The 15368-nt window shown below is 48.4% G+C and overlaps 1 protein-coding gene across 4 annotated transcripts in view; it reads right to left on the reverse strand.

Annotated features, from left to right (window-relative positions):
• fam171a2a (family with sequence similarity 171 member A2a) overlaps window positions 1-15368 on the reverse strand; it is a 405278-nt gene that overhangs the window by 124790 nt on the left and 265120 nt on the right. For all 4 annotated transcript variants that reach the window (XR_015073442.1, XM_085966228.1, XM_085966229.1 and 1 more), the window contains exon 4: window positions 2663-2821. Coding sequence is in view for 3 of the 4 variants with exons in the window: in XM_085966228.1 (XP_085822354.1) it covers window positions 2663-2821 (159 nt within the window). In the remaining variant the exon portion in view is untranslated. The remainder of the gene's footprint in view (window positions 1-2662; window positions 2822-15368) is intronic.

Genomic DNA, 15368 nt, shown 5'->3' on the forward strand with positions numbered 1-15368 from the left:
CGGACACGTGGCAGATGAAATTTAACGTAGGAAAATGCAAAGTGATACATTTTGGTAGGAAGAACGAGGAGAGGCAATAGAAACTAAAGGGTACAATTCTAAAGGGGGTGCACGAATAGAGAGACCTGGGGGTATGTGTGCACAAATCGTTGAAGGTGGCCGGGCAGGTTGAGAAAGCGGTTTAAAAAGCTTACAGGATCCTGGGCTTCATAAATAGAGGCATAGAGTACAAAAGCAAGGAAGTTATGATGAACCTTTATAAAACACTTATTTGGCCTCAACTGGAGTAGTGTGTCCAATTCTGGGCACTGCTCTTTAGGAAGGATGTGAAGGCCTTAGAGAGGGTGCAGAAAAGATTTACAAGAATGGTTCCAGGAATGAGGGACTTCAGTTATGTGAGTAGACTGGAGAAGCTGGGGTTGTTCTCCTTAGAGAGAAACTGTTCCCATTGGCAGAAGGGTCGAGAACCAGAGGACACAGATTTAAGGTGATTGGCAGAAGAACCAAAGGCGACATGAGGAAAAGCTTTTTTATGCAGTGTGGTTAGGATCTGGAATGCACTGCCTGAAAGAGTGATGGAGGCAGATTCAATCGTGGCTTTCAAAAGAGAGTTGGATAAGTAACTGAAGGAAAAAAATTTCCGGGGATACGGGGAAAGGGCGGGGGAGTGGGACTAGCTGAAGTGTTCTTGCAGAGAGCCGGCAGGGGCTCAATGGGCCAAATGGCCTCCTTCTGTGCTGTGATCATTCTATTAAAGACCTGCCAAGGGACACCTGCAACCTCTACCACCCAGAAGGACAAGGGCAGCAGGCACATGGGAGCACCATCACCTGCAAGTTGATCTCCAAGTCACACATCATCCCGACTTGGATACATATCGCCGTTCCTTTGTTGCAGATGGGTTAAAATCCTGCAGCTCCCTACATTACAACATTGTGGGAGTACCTTCACCATACGGACTGTATTGGTTCAAGAAGATGGCCCGCCACCACCTTCTCAAGGGCAACTGGGGCAATAAATACTGGCCTTTCTAGCGGTGCCCATATCCCAAGAATGAATTAAAAAAAAGAAAGCAGAGACTTTGGCATTTACAGATTTTCTAATTACATCCAATACATCACATCACATCTTTTTAGTTGGAGATGTAAGGATCATTTTGAGAGTTTTGAGGGTAGAAATTAGTGTTGCTGCTATTATGCTTAATGCGGTTGTAAGACATTCTTGCTGCTATTTTGATGCAGGTGTTGGCCTGTTTATTTTAATTAGATTGGCCTAGAAATTTGGTGGGCTGCGCCACCAGTTAGCGCCTAAAGAGGGCACTCAGTGGCTTTAGCGCCACTGGCCACGCCTCCCGCGATATTTAGTGGGGCGCTAATGGCGGCGTTAGCCTGTAGCGCTGCACCGCCACCGATGATGTCACCGGTGTGCGCAACGCCCCGCTACCGCCCCGAGCGCAATATTGGGTCGTGCCCCCCCTGTAGCGCCGGTCACAAATTGCGACCGGTTCACGGGGCCTACCTGTGGCGGTAGTGGCGCAAATTAAGGTGGAGGTGCAGGGCGGCCATTTTTTTCGGTGGCCGCCTGCCAGCACCTCCTCGTGCTGCCCTCCCCAGCCTCCAGATCCCCCCCCCCCCCCGGGCAGTGCCGGCTGTGTCCCGAGAGCCCGGCACTTCTCCTCGGTGCCGGGCTCTTTTGCCGGCACTCGCGATCGGTGATCGCGCTGGTGCAGGCCCCTCCCCCTTAAGAAGGGGAGGAAGGTCTGCAGTACCGCAGCACACCGTGCCGCAGCATGTGGCGCGTAGCGCTGCAATATTCAGTTTGAGCGCCCCAAGCGGGACGCGGGGAGCCTCGAGCAGCACCCCGAGTCCCTCTTGGGGTGCTCCAACTGAATATCAGGAGGGCGCAAGCGGCTCCGCCCGGAGCGCAAATTCCGGTGCCCAGGCGAGCTTGGCACCCCAAATGCGACGCCACTGAATTTTTAGCCCATTGACTCCTCTGCTACAGTATTATAAACACTAACTGCATCTCGACACAATCAAGACCAGGGCAGCTTTAACTGGAGTCTCAGCCTCCAGAATCCCCCAGCTGTGGCATGGCGGAGCGGTGTTGGCTCTCCTGTATGCTAGGTGAGGTGCTGGTAGGAAAAAAATATTTCACGCTCATGACTCGCCACACAACAACTTCTTTATCTTTCTCCACCAGTAGAGAGGAGGGGTGGAGCGAAGGGCAGCCCTCTCCCACAAGGAAAGAAGATCATGGGGATTGGAGGGGTGTAGGATTTAGGAGGTCAGTCTGACCCCCTCTCGCAGACCACAAGTTAGCCAGCTGCCAATATGCCATTGGCATAGGCCTGGGAACAGATCATTTGCCCATCCTCTTTGCCAAGATATGGTGTACGGCCTCCGGTGACTTGAAGTGGAAGAGAAAAGAACAAAGAAACAAATATAAACTGAATTTGTAAACAAACCTTGCAATATGGGGGCAAGTGTAGCACATTAGAAGTGATGTTTTGAGTTTAAATACTGCAATCGTCACATCGAATCCTTGACTCACATTGCTGCTGCAGCAGATGTTTCCAGTAATGATTTCTATAATCTTCCAGCTCCTTCTATTCCCCAGCAACACAAGGCCCATTTCAGCTACAAAGTAAATATTCAAGTACCTGTTTTGTTGGCTTCATAGCCCAAGAGATAGGGGAATCCTTCCACTTGCATTTCGGTGTTGGCTGTTGTGAAGAAGGCAGACAGATCGCTATAGGACGTGTTTTCTGGAAGCCTAACATTCTTCCTCTGGAACTGAACCCATGGCTGATTCTTGGCACCTAAATGGGAAAAAAACAGAGCATAATGTCAGCCAGTGGTTCTGTTGGTAGCACCCTTGCCTCTGAGTCAGAAGGTTGTGGGTTCAAGTCCCACTCCAGAGACATGGGCACAAAATTCTAGGCGGACACTCCAGTGCAGCACTGAGGGAGCGCTGCACTGTCAGAGGTGCCGTCTTTCGGATGAGACGTTAAACCGAGGCCCCGTCTGCTCTCTCAGGTGGACGAAAAAGAGCAGGGGAGTTCTCCCAGGTGTCCAGGGCCAATACTTATCCCTCAATCAACATAACAAAAACAGATTATCTGGTCATTATCATATTGCTGTTTGTGGGAGCTTGCTGTGCGCAAATTGATTGCCGTTTTTCCTACATTACAGCAGTGGCCACACTTCAAAAAGTACTTAGTTGGCTGTAAAGCGCTTTGGGACGTCCGGTGGTTGTGAAAGACGCTGTATAAATGCAAGTCTTTCCTTTTTTATAATACCTGGAAAACAAAGCATCACTAACACCGGACGATCACTGCAGTGTCGAGACATCTCTGGCTGACACACACACGCTGTATAGGCTCCTGATTTATCGAAGTATATGAAATTCTTTGCACACTCTTCACTGAGATTGCTCCCAAAAGTAACATGTTTGGAAGTTGGGACACAGTATTAAGGAACGAAACGACCTCCAGGACTAATATAATGAGTTTTCCTATTGATATGAAATATATATCTATCTCCAACAAAGGCTTCAAACATTGTCGACCTGGGACTGTGCTGCTTTGTATGTGTTGCTCAGCTACTCATTGCCATTGTCACACAAGCCATCAGGGAGCAGAGCTTTTTCTTATTACTATTCCCCTATATCTTGCAGGTTATTTTTGCTTGTCATAGAGTCATAGAGTGTATGCTTCCATGTACACACTGAGAAAAAGTCCAAAGAAAATGAAATTATTTCCATTAATAATTTTCTTTCTTTTCTCTCGTCTACATCTAGGAACAAATCTGATCCAAAGTTATAATATTACATGAATCTTCCTCTTTCCTCCCATTTTTCATCGGAGTCTCCTGCCTGGTTTTCTTTGTTTTCGCCCAGTCTTTCATATTTGCTGATTTTCCTTCTGTTCCCCTTTCTCTCTTCTGTGCTTCTCTCTGCCTTCTTTCCTTTTATTTACTTTCTCTCTGATTAATTTTTCTTTTCTGCCGCTTTACTTTCTCTTTCCCAAGTTTCCAGTGTTCTGGATAGTAAGCGTCAAGCAGCAAGCAACAAAATGGCTGCCAAGTTTACCGAAAGGGAGTGTGCAACATCACATAGTTTCTTTCAAGATCTCAGCAGTTGTACGTGCAGTTTGTTGGGGGTCATGGTAAAAATGGGTGTCATCAGGAAATTCTTTCCAACATTGGATGATAAATCAGGGTTCTCATAGATTAAGGGGTCTAGCTAAGAGTACTGCTTCCCTCTCAATCTCATTGTGTCCAACCAACGAGTTGGTCAGGGCAGGGCTGTCCAAATTGGATCGGTTTTGGTCAAGCTGGGTTGCCCCTCACCCTTTTCTATCACGGGTCAAGCTGAGCAGGCCCAACTAGTCCCTTTGGCTTCTGAACTCAGAATACCAGATGCCTGCAATCAGAAGATCAAAGGAAGAGGGGATCAAGATATATTGTACCGACGGTGTTAGAATCTGGAAATGAGAACATAGAAATTTATTCAAAAATATGGAAATTTATTCATGAATCTGCCTTGCTGGGAAAATTCCATGTTAATTTCTAATTTAATCTAGTTAAACAATCCTTTTTCACAGATATGAATAGATCAATTAATCAATGAACTGATTGTCAGTTTGAGACTTTAGAACATTTCTGATTAATTAACCTTTAAATGATTTCAATTTGCCACTAAAATAGTCCGGATCTCCTTGGTAAATTTAAGGGTCCTTGTCTGGTTCCTTTCAGCTCAATCCTGGCTCGGGGGAGTGTTTGCTCATGCTCTGGGGGAAGGTTTAAACTAAAATGGCAGGGGGTTGGGAACCTGAGCAAGGGGACAGAGGAAAGTGAAGCAAGGATAAAAGCAAAAGATAGGAAGGAGAAAAACAAAAGTGGCAGTCAGAGAAATCAACGGTTTAAATCAAACATGGCCACAGTAAATAATAATTCTAATAGGTGTAAGAGCGTTAAAAAAACAAGCCTGAAGGCTTTCTGTCTTAATGTGAGGAGCATTCGTAATAAGGTGGATGAATTAGCTGCTCAAATAGAGGTAAACGAATATGATTTGATTGGGATTACGGAAACATGGCTCCAGGGTGGCCAAGACTGGGAATTCAACATCCAGGGGTATTCAATATTCAGGAAAGATAGGCAAAAAGGAAAGGGAGGTGGGGTAGCATTGCTGGTTAAAGAAGGGATTAACACAATTGTAAGGAAGGATATTAGCTATGATGATGTGGAATCTGTATGGGTAGAACTGAGAAATACCAAGGGGCAGAAAACATTAGTGGGAGTGGTATATAGACCTCCAAACAGTAATGCAGAGGTTGGGGATGGCATTAAAAGGGAAATTAGAGAAGCGTGCAATAAGGGCACAGCAGTCATCATGGGTGACTTTAATCTACATATAAATTGGGCTAACCAAATTAGTAACAATACTGTGGAGGAGGAATTCCTGGAATGTTTAAGGGATGGTTTCCTGGACCAATATGTCAAGGAACCAACCAGAGATCAGGCCATCTTAGACTGGGTATTATGTAATGAGAAAGGATTAATTAGCAATCTTGTTGTACGAGGCCCCTTGGGTCGGAGCAATCATAATATGATCGAATTCTTCATTAAGATGGAGAATGAAGTAGTCGACTCAGAGACTAGGGTCCTAAATTTAAATAAAGGAAACTACGATTGTCTGAGGCGTGAGTTGGGTAGGATTGATTGGGGAATGTCACTCAAAGGGTTGACGGTGAATAGGCAATGGCAAACATTCAAAGACCGCATGGATGAACTACAGAATTTGTTCATCCCAGTTTGGCATAAAAATAAAACAAAAAAGGTGGCTCAACCGTGGCTAACAAGGGAAATTAGAGATAGCATAAGATCCAAGGAGAAGACATATAAATTGGCCAGATAAAGCAGTAAACCTGAGGTTTGGGAGCAGTTTAGGATTCAACAAAGGAGGACAAAGGGATTCATTAAGAAAGGGAAAATAGAATGTGAGAGTAAGCTTTCAGGGAACATAAAAACTGACTGTAAAAGCTTTTATAGATATGTGAAGAGAAAAAGATCGGTGAAGTCAAGCGTAGGTCCCTTGCAGTCAGAATCAGGGAAATTTATAATGGGGAACAAAGAAATGGCAGACCAATTAAATACATATTTTGGTTCTGTCTTCACAAAGGAGGACACAAATAACCTCCCGGAGATGTCGGGAACATAGGGTCTGATGAAAGGGAGGAACTGAAAGAAATCAGTATTTGTAGGGAAATGGTGTTAGGGAAATTGATGGGATTGAAGGCCGATAAATCCCCAGGGCCTGATAATCTACATCCTAGGGTACTTAAAGAAGTGGCCCTGGAAATAGTTGATGCTTTGCTGATCATCTTCCAGCATTCGATGGAATCTGGAACAGTACCCATGGGTTGGAGGGTAGCTAATTTCTTCTTATTGTGTCCACGGACAGTCTATACATAGCCCAGCCAGAACTGGACACATATTTGTGCCCTGTTGCTAAATTCGGCAAGATCTGCAACAGTGCAGGGTTCCTCTAACGATGGGCATTGCAGGAGATGTTGCATAGTCTGTGCCTCAGTTCCACATTCACAAGTTGTCGGGCTGGTTGAATATCCCCATTTGCTTAGTGACACCTTTGAGCAACCTACACCGGTCCTAAGTCTGTTAAGGCACTTCCAGGTTGCCCAGTTGCAATTAGCTCCTGCGGGAAGGCATTCATCAAGTAAAATTTCCATCGCTGGGGGTTGTTCAAGACTAGCGAGCCGGTCTTTCCACAAGGTGATGCGGGCTTCAGATGAGGTTGATTGTAATGGAACAACATTGTTCATGAAGCTCTTTCTTGACTTTAGGCGGCTGGGTGTAGGTGTATGACAATGCAGAGGGTGTCTCTCATCTGATGTTTGACGGAGTCGCTCTTTCTTGCTGGCTACCGTTCTTCTTATATCAGGGGGAGCGATACCTGCCAGGATATATAGGCTGTTGGTGTTTGTTGGTTTTAAGCAACCTGTGATAAATCGGCAGCTTGCATTCAGAACGGCATCCATCTTCTTGGCATGCGTAGACCTTTCCCATGCAGGGCAGGCGTATTCGGCAGTGGAATAGCAAAGAGCAGGTGCACTGGTTCGCAATGTTTTTGGGTTTGTTCCCCATCTTGTGTTAGTGAGCTTATTCAGGATGTTGTTTCGTACGCTCACTTTTGCCTTTGTCTTCTCGATGTGGTTCTTGAAGGTGAGGCATCGGTCCAGGGTGACTCCTAAGTAGATAGGGTGCTCGCAATGCGTCAGTGTTGCTCCACACCAGGTTACTTTCAGCTGCTGTTTGGCTTCACGGTTTCTGAGGTGGAATGCACAAACTTGCATCTTTGATGGGTTTGCGCGAAGGTGGTTTTCTTCATAGTAGGATTTTAGTTCCTCCAAGGCCTCAGAAAGCGTTTTCTCCACGGTGTTAAAATCAATGCTTTGGGCAGTGACACATAAGCTAATGTTACCCCACTATTCAAAAAAGGTGGTAGAGAGAAAACGGGGAATTACAGACTGGTAAACCTGACATCGGTAGTGGGGAAAATGCTAGAGTCCATTATAAAAGATGTAATAGCAGAGCACTTGGAAAACAGTGACAGGATCGGACAAAGTCAACATGGATTCACAAAAGGTAAATCGTGCTTGACTAATCTACTGGAATTTTTGAGGATGTAACTGGTAAAATAGATAAGGGAGAACCAGTGGATGTGGTGTATTTGGACTTTCAGAAGGCTTTCGATAAGGTCCCGCATAAGAGATTAGCGTGTAAAGTTAAGGCACATGGGTATGGGGGCAAGGTATTGACTTGGATAGAGAGCTGGTTGGCAGACAGAAAGCAAAGAGTTGGAATAAACGGGTCTTTTTCCAAGTGGCAGGCAGTGACTAGTGGGGTACCGCAGGGATCGGTCCTTGGGCCCCAGCTATTCACAATATATATTAATAATCTAGACAAGGGAACTAGATGTAATATCTCCAAATTTGCAGATGACACAAAGCTGGGTGGGCGTGTGTGCTGTGAGGAGGATGCCAAGAAACTCCAGGATGATTTGGACAGGTTGGGTGATTGGGCAAAAGCATGGCAGATGCAATATAATGTGGATAAATGTGAGGTTATCCACTTTGGTGGCAAAAACAGGAAGGCAGATTATTATCTGAATGGCAATAGATTGGGAGAAGGGGAAGTGCAACGAGACCTGGGTGTCCTTGTGCACCAGTCGCTGAAGGTAAGCATGCAGGTGCAGCAGGCGGTTAAGAAAGCAAATGACATGTTGGCCTTCGTAGCGAGAGGGTTTGAGTACAGGAACAAGGGTGTCTTGCTGCAGTTATACAGGGCCTTGGTGAGACTACATCTTGAGTATTGTGTGCAGTTTTGGTCGCCTTATCTGAGGAAGGATGTTCTTGCCATGGAAGGAGTTCAGCGAAGATTCACCAGGCTGATACCTGGGATGGTAGGAATGACGTATGAGGAGAGATTGGGTCGACTGGGCTTGTACTCGCTGGAGTTTAGAAGAATGAGAGGGGATCTCATTGAAACTTATAAAATTCTGACAGGACTGGACAGACTAGATGCAGGAAGGATGTTCCTGATGGTCGGGGAGTCCAGAACCAGGGGTCACAGTCTAAGGATAAGGGGTAGGCCATTTAGGACAGAAATGAGGAGGAATTTCTTCACCCAGAGAGTGGTGAACCTGTGGAATTCTCTACCACAGAAGGCAGTAGAGGCCAATTCATTAAATATATTCAAGAAGGAGTTGGATATATTTCTTAAGGCTAAAGGGATCAAGGGGTATGGGGAGAAAGCAGGGACCGGGTACTAAATTTGGATGATCAGCCATGATCGCATTGAATGGCGGAGCAGGCTCGAGGGGCCGAATGGCCTACTCCTGCTCCTATCTTCTATGATTCCATGGCTACATATGCACCGTATATACGAGAGTACTGCTCTCTCACTCTGAATTCGATGCAAGAAAAACCTTGCTGTCAGAAACAGGATCCTTCTCTCATCTCCAGCCTCTCTCTTCTCCCTCTCTTGCAGCCTCTGAATTTGATCAACACGACAATGGTCAGTGATCCTCTGAACTTTCCACTCTTGTTCCTTCTAAGTTCCAAATTTGCCATCCTAAAACTTCTTGCACCTTCTTTGCAGTTTCAGTGTTGAAGTGAAGCCTCATGACAGTCTCCTACTTCAATTCAGACTTTCTGAGGACCTCAAATGCAGAACTCCTTACTTCCCTTAGACTTGGTGCTGTCCTCCAATTTAGTCCTTGGCCTTTCACCTTGATTTCTCAATAGTAAATAAAAGCATCATCTTCCTTGCATTTGCCCATCAGCAAAATGATTCACGGTCAGCTCTGAATTAGGATTTTTCATTCCTCTCAACGCCTCAATAATTGGTACAAAATCCTGACCCTCCAACCTTGTGGAATAATTGGGAATTCCATAGAGCAAAATGAACAGGCAACTCACGCCACCTTTTGATTACAGCGCCGTCACTGATAGGAGCTTGGCTTCCAATACAAGCACTGCAATGGGGCCAGTGCCTCTGCCATCAAAGAAGGGGAGAACCAATTCTGGAGGTACTTTTCCAGTTCCTCTCTAACAGCACCAGAGCTGCCAATGGCAAACATAGAATGATAGAAGAAAAATTGGGTATCATGAACTTTGGGGCGCTAATATCGGCCCGGCGCTAATTATCATCTCCGACTGCAAAATTCGCCTCTATCGGCCCTGAAGGTGATTTGAGCGCTAAATCAGGCGCTACACACCTCCCTTAAGGCGCTAACGTCGGGGAGCGAGGCGCTACCTCAGAACGCTACTGAAGCTCAGGTGATGCCAGTTACCATGGAAGCCAGACAGACTGGCGCCGTCCAGTTCTTAAAGGGGAGGGGCCATCTTGCTGGCCAGCCACACCCTGCTCATTGTAGCCTTGAATCTCGGCCTGGAGAGACCACTAAAGCAATTGTGTTGGAAGCACTAATGCATAGGCCCATGGAAAGAGCTCGGCATTTAGGAACCTCAAAAGTGGTGCTGAGGGCCAAAACCCCTTAGGACAGTGTTAAATCTCTCCAGACATCTCTCTCCCTCTCAACCTGCGTGTAACAAAAATTTTGCCGACAAGAAAAGGCACGAAGTGCCCGCCTTTAAATAACACTCCCCCAGTCGCTTCCTGACTTGAAAACGTTCCCCTCTACCTGTCGTTCCTAGTGGCAGGCGCTAAGGCAGGGGGCTCGACTCAATATCCGGTCCGGGGCGCTACCGGGCCGTTGCACACTTGACTGGCATCACGATCTGGGGGCGCAGGAGATCGTGGCAGTAGTGTTTAGCGCCGCCGCAAAACGACTGGTGAATTTCGCGAGCGGCGCTAAAATCGCCAGGCTCGGACGCTAAGTTCCTAGCGCCCCGTTAGTACCCCCCCCGCCCCCGCCGGAGGTGCTAACGGGAGGCGCTAACCAGCCGAATATTTCTAGGGGGGAAAAATTCGGATGATTTGTGCCTCCCATTAGTGCCCTCAGAGGGTGCTAACAGGGCACAAAGCAACTAGCGCCTGGGCGCGGCGCCACTAACGCCTCCCGCGAAAATTAGCGGCAGTGGAAACTATTAGCACGGCGCAGCGCTGCGCCTCTGGTGATGACATCATCGCCATGCCCAGTGTCCCGCTCACGTCCTGGCCACGATCTTCGGTAGCGCCCCCTGACTTACCGCCGGACGCTATGTCCGACGGGGTCAGGGGGGCCTAACTGTGGCCGGGGCAGCGCTAATTAAAGGGGCGGTGCCAGGCGGCCATTTTTGTTGCTGGCCGCCTGCCAGCACCTGCCCCCGTTGCTGTCCCCCGCCTCCTCTGCAGCTCCCCCCCCACCCACGGGATGCCGGCTGCGCTCCATGAGCCCGGCACTTCTCGAGTGTCGGGTTCTTTTGCCGGCACTCCGATCCCTGGTAGCCCAGCTGAGCCTCGGGTCGCCCTGCACAAGGCCCCTCCCCTTTAATAAGGGGAGAAAGGCCTGCAGTACTGCGGCGCTACGTGCGCACGTAGCATTGCGATATTGACTCGCAGCACGCCAAGAGGGAGGCGGGGCGCTTCCAGTAGCACCCCGCCTCCCTCTTGGGGAGCTACCAGTGAATTTCGGGCACGGGGGTGCTAACTTTTTCAGCGGGGCGCGACCCAATTTTGCCCCCCTAACCTCTCAAGTTTCTCTTCATAATTGTAGTTCCTCAACCCTAGTAACAACATTGCGGATCCACACTGCACGCTTTCCCATTATAAACTCAGCTCCTCCTGGCACTGGCTACGTACAGGAAAGGAATGCGGTTTTTCACTGGCTAGTCTGTTAGGCCTTTCCAGTAATTCACGACTTTCAAACATGGGTAAAAGTTCCCGACGTTTTTCTTCCTGTCCCACGCTGGCTACACATATCACCAAATTGCAGACTTCAAGCCTGTGATTTTCTGTCCATCAACTTTAAATGGAAGGAATACAGGAAATGCACAATTCTGGAATATGTGAGCAACAAGGAGCAGCACCTGAATTTTTACCCATGATCTGTGGGCTCTAGGTTGCGAAATCTGAGCTGGAATCAACAGGACTGAGAGCTCTAACTACAGACCTACCTCTCCCAGAAGGGCTTATGACATATTCTTACAGTGCACATGCAGCTCAAGTGACCGCACTCTCACCTGTCCTCTCCCAAGGTGTCAGTGGTAGCACTCTCACTTCCGAGTCATAATGTTGTGGATTCATTACCCGACCCAAGCACACAATCTCGGCTGACGTTCCAGCGCAATACCGAGGGAGTGCTGCACTGTCGGAGGTACTGGGCTGGATTTTCATTGAGGAGGCAGGTAGGAGGCGGGACTAAAACTTTCGGGGTTGTAGTCCCGCCTCCATTGAGTTGTGGCCAACCCATGCGATTTTCCCTTGATTGACCTTGTTGAGCCCGCCCAGCGGGCTCAGCAGGCCAATTAAGGGCCACCCGGCAACAAGTGACATCACAGATTGACATTTCATCTGTCAAGAGCTTTTGACAGATGAAATATCAGCGTTTGACAGCTCTTTGAAGCTGTCAAACACTGACAATCTGTACTCTAAGTTAATTCCTTCCTCTCAGGCTGATTTAGAGATCTCCCCGGAACAGAAAGCTAAATGCTGCAGATTTTGACAGCTGGCGGCCATTCTGTTTTCTGTGCCGGTGAGATGAGGGACTCCCGAGACCTGAAGGAAGGAAGGCTGTAAAGGTAAGTAAATGTAAGTAAAACTTCTTTAAACACTTTACACACACCAAACACACTTACCTCTGCACTCATACACCCATCACTCACCTGAACACCGGACATCTTGACCCCTCCAAGCCCTTTAGCTCGACAGCCCGCCTCGCTAACTTGGTGTGGTTTGGAGCCGTCGGGAATCCCACACTTCAGCAATAAAAATAGGGATTCGGCTAAAAACTGCCTGTTAACTACCTGTTAACAGGCAGTTAATTGGCACTAATTCCCTTCCCGCCTCGGGGAGGCGGGTCCCAGTGCGGGCCGGGCACCTGCCTCCTTTGAAACTGGCAAGGAGGCGGGTTGGGGGCGGGATGGGTTCATGCCCCCCGATTTCAGGATTTTAACCCCCCACACGCCTCCAATCCCGCTTCCACGGCCCAATGAAAATTCTGCCCATTATGTTCAACTCGATCTGTGCTTCCAATAAAGTTCAGCAAATAAAAAGTTACTGCCCCTTTAAGCTCTCTTTCCATCATCTTTCCCCATGACCGCACCACACTACTCTCCCTAACAGGAGTGACTATTCATGCCTCAGTATTATATTCATTGCATCTCAGCAGGAGTGGGGTTTAAAAGAAAATGAGACACAAACGTTATAATTTAACTCCAGTAGCAGTCTGTTCTCAGTTTAGTTTTGCCGAGTTTCATCTTCTAAACCTAAGAGACATTGACATCTGATGGACATGAGACATGGACAAAGAAGGCTCAAGAGGCCACTTCAGGAGAACAAGGCTCAGTGGGAGACTCTGTGCGCCCATATGTACAAGGAAAGCATCCACTTTAAAAAGCTCCATTGCTCCCTATTGTGAAACTTGATGTGAATGGCACCTCAGAGTAAAGACCTCGGACTAAACAGAACACCACTGTTTCTCCCCATCTGATACGCACACAGCTGGAAGTTATCAGTTTCCGAGCCTGGTGATGAAGCATGTTAAAAAAAAATCATTACAGGTTGAGCGTCCAAAATCCGGAGTTTCGGAATCCGGAATGTTCCGGAATCCGGACTCCGGGACAATTGGTGGCAGGGTCGTCCGGAATGCGTAAAATGTTCTGGAATCCGGACACCCGGTTTCCGCCGCCAGCCGAGCTCAGGCATTTCCGGACTCGGAACGTGTTCCTGATGTCCAAAGTCCGGAAACGCCCGAGCCCAGGTTGCGATATTTTCAGACTTCGGACATCCGAAACACGTTCCGAAGTCTGGAAAAACAGAAAAACCGGCTCAGCATCGGTCTTGAAGTTGTCGGATACAGGACGTTCAACCTGTATTACTTTCAGGTTGAAAATCAAATGGGCAGATATTTAGCACACTGGTTAATCCCAGGAGATCAGTGGGAGACTCCAGAATGGTTCCGGGGATGGGGGATCTTAGCTACAAGGACAGGTTGGAGAAGCTGGATTTGTTTTCATTAGAGCAAAGGAGGTTGAGGGGTGATTTGACAGAGGTTACAAGATTATGACAGGTTTGGATAGGCTAGACGGGGAAAGGCTGTTCCCACTAGTTGATGGTACAAGGACTAAGGGACACAGATTTAAGGTTTTGGGCAAGAGATACGGGGGGGGGGGGGGGTGGGGGGGGAACGTGAGGAAAAACTTCTTTACGCAGCGAGCGGTGATGACCTGGAACTCGCTGCCAACGGAAGTGGTGGAAGCGGAGACACTCGGGGAGAAATTCGGTGGGCTGCGCCACCAGTTAGCACCTAAAGAAGGCACTCAGTGGCTTTAGCGCCACTGGCCACGCCTCCCGTGATATTTAGCTGGGGCGCTAATGGTGGCGTTAGCCTGTTGCGCTGCGCCGCCACCGATGACGTCATTGGTGTGTGCAGCGCCCCGCTACCGCCCCGATCGCGATAATTGGCAGCGACCGTCTCTGTAGCGCCGCTCGCTAATCGCGCCCGGTTCACGGGGCCTACTTGTGGCGGCAGTGGCGCAAATTAAGGTGGAGGTGCGGGGCGGCCGTTTTTCCCGTCCCCGGCCTCATGTTCTCCCCCCACGGCATTGCCGGCCTTTTTCCGAGAGCCCGGCACTTCTCCTCGGTGCCGGGCTCTTTTGCCGGCAGTCGCGATCGCTCATCGCGCTGGTGCAGGCCCCTCCCCCTTAAGAATGGGAGGAAGGCCCGCAGTACCGCAGCGCGCCGTGCCACAGCGTGTGGCGCTGTGGCACGTTGCGCTGCGATATTCAGTTTCAGCGCCCTAAGAGGGACGCGGAGCGCCTCGAGCCTCGCCCCGTGTCCCTCTTGGGGCGCTCAAGCTGAATTTCCGACGATCGCTGCTGCTCCGATCGCAGCGCAACATCTGGCACCCAGGCGAGCTTGGTGGCCCGTTTGCGGCTCCACCCAATTTCTCCCCCTCAATGTTTTCAAGGGGAGACTGGATAGGCACTTGAGGGAAATAAACTTGCAGGGCTACGGGGATAGAGCGGGGTAATGCAACTGGCGGGATTGCTCTGCAGAGAGCCGGCACGGACTCGATGGGCCAAATGGCCTCCTTCTGTGCCGTTATGACTCTTGACACTATCACATGGTTTCGGGTGCGGTGGGGAGTGTATATATTGTGATACACAAGGTATCGCAATTGTGCGGGACAGGCTGCATGGACCAGAGGGTCTTTACCTGTCCGTCATTGTTCGTAATATGCTCGTATAAGATTCCTATGTGCTTATCTTAACTAATTTAAAATGAACAGAGGAATTTTACACAAGAATGCTAACTATCGCACAGAAACAGTGGAATTTTAACTCTTGTTTTCTGGACATTTTCTAACATTACTTACATATATGTGCCAGTGATTTACTTTCACACTCTGCTCTGTCCCGATCGTGTGCTTGAGTTTTGAAAGGCAGAGGATGGCCCTGAGCTTCCTAGGAGCATCTACAATCAGTCCCTGCATTGGCTTTTCCCAACATCAGAAATGTTTGCAGTAGGATTCTTTCTGGCAAAATTCCTATCAAAATCTATTCCAATCAATGGTGAAATTTTCACTAACATAGAAACACAGAAGATAGGAGCAAGAGTAGGCCATTCGGCCGTCGAGCCTGTTCCGCCATTTACTGAGATCATGGCTGCTCATCCAAATTC

Source organism: Somniosus microcephalus, chromosome 24 (genome assembly GCF_052327205.1).
Source record: "Somniosus microcephalus isolate GS21.2 chromosome 24, FLI_Smic_1.0, whole genome shotgun sequence".
NCBI lineage: Eukaryota > Metazoa > Chordata > Chondrichthyes > Squaliformes > Somniosidae > Somniosus > Somniosus microcephalus.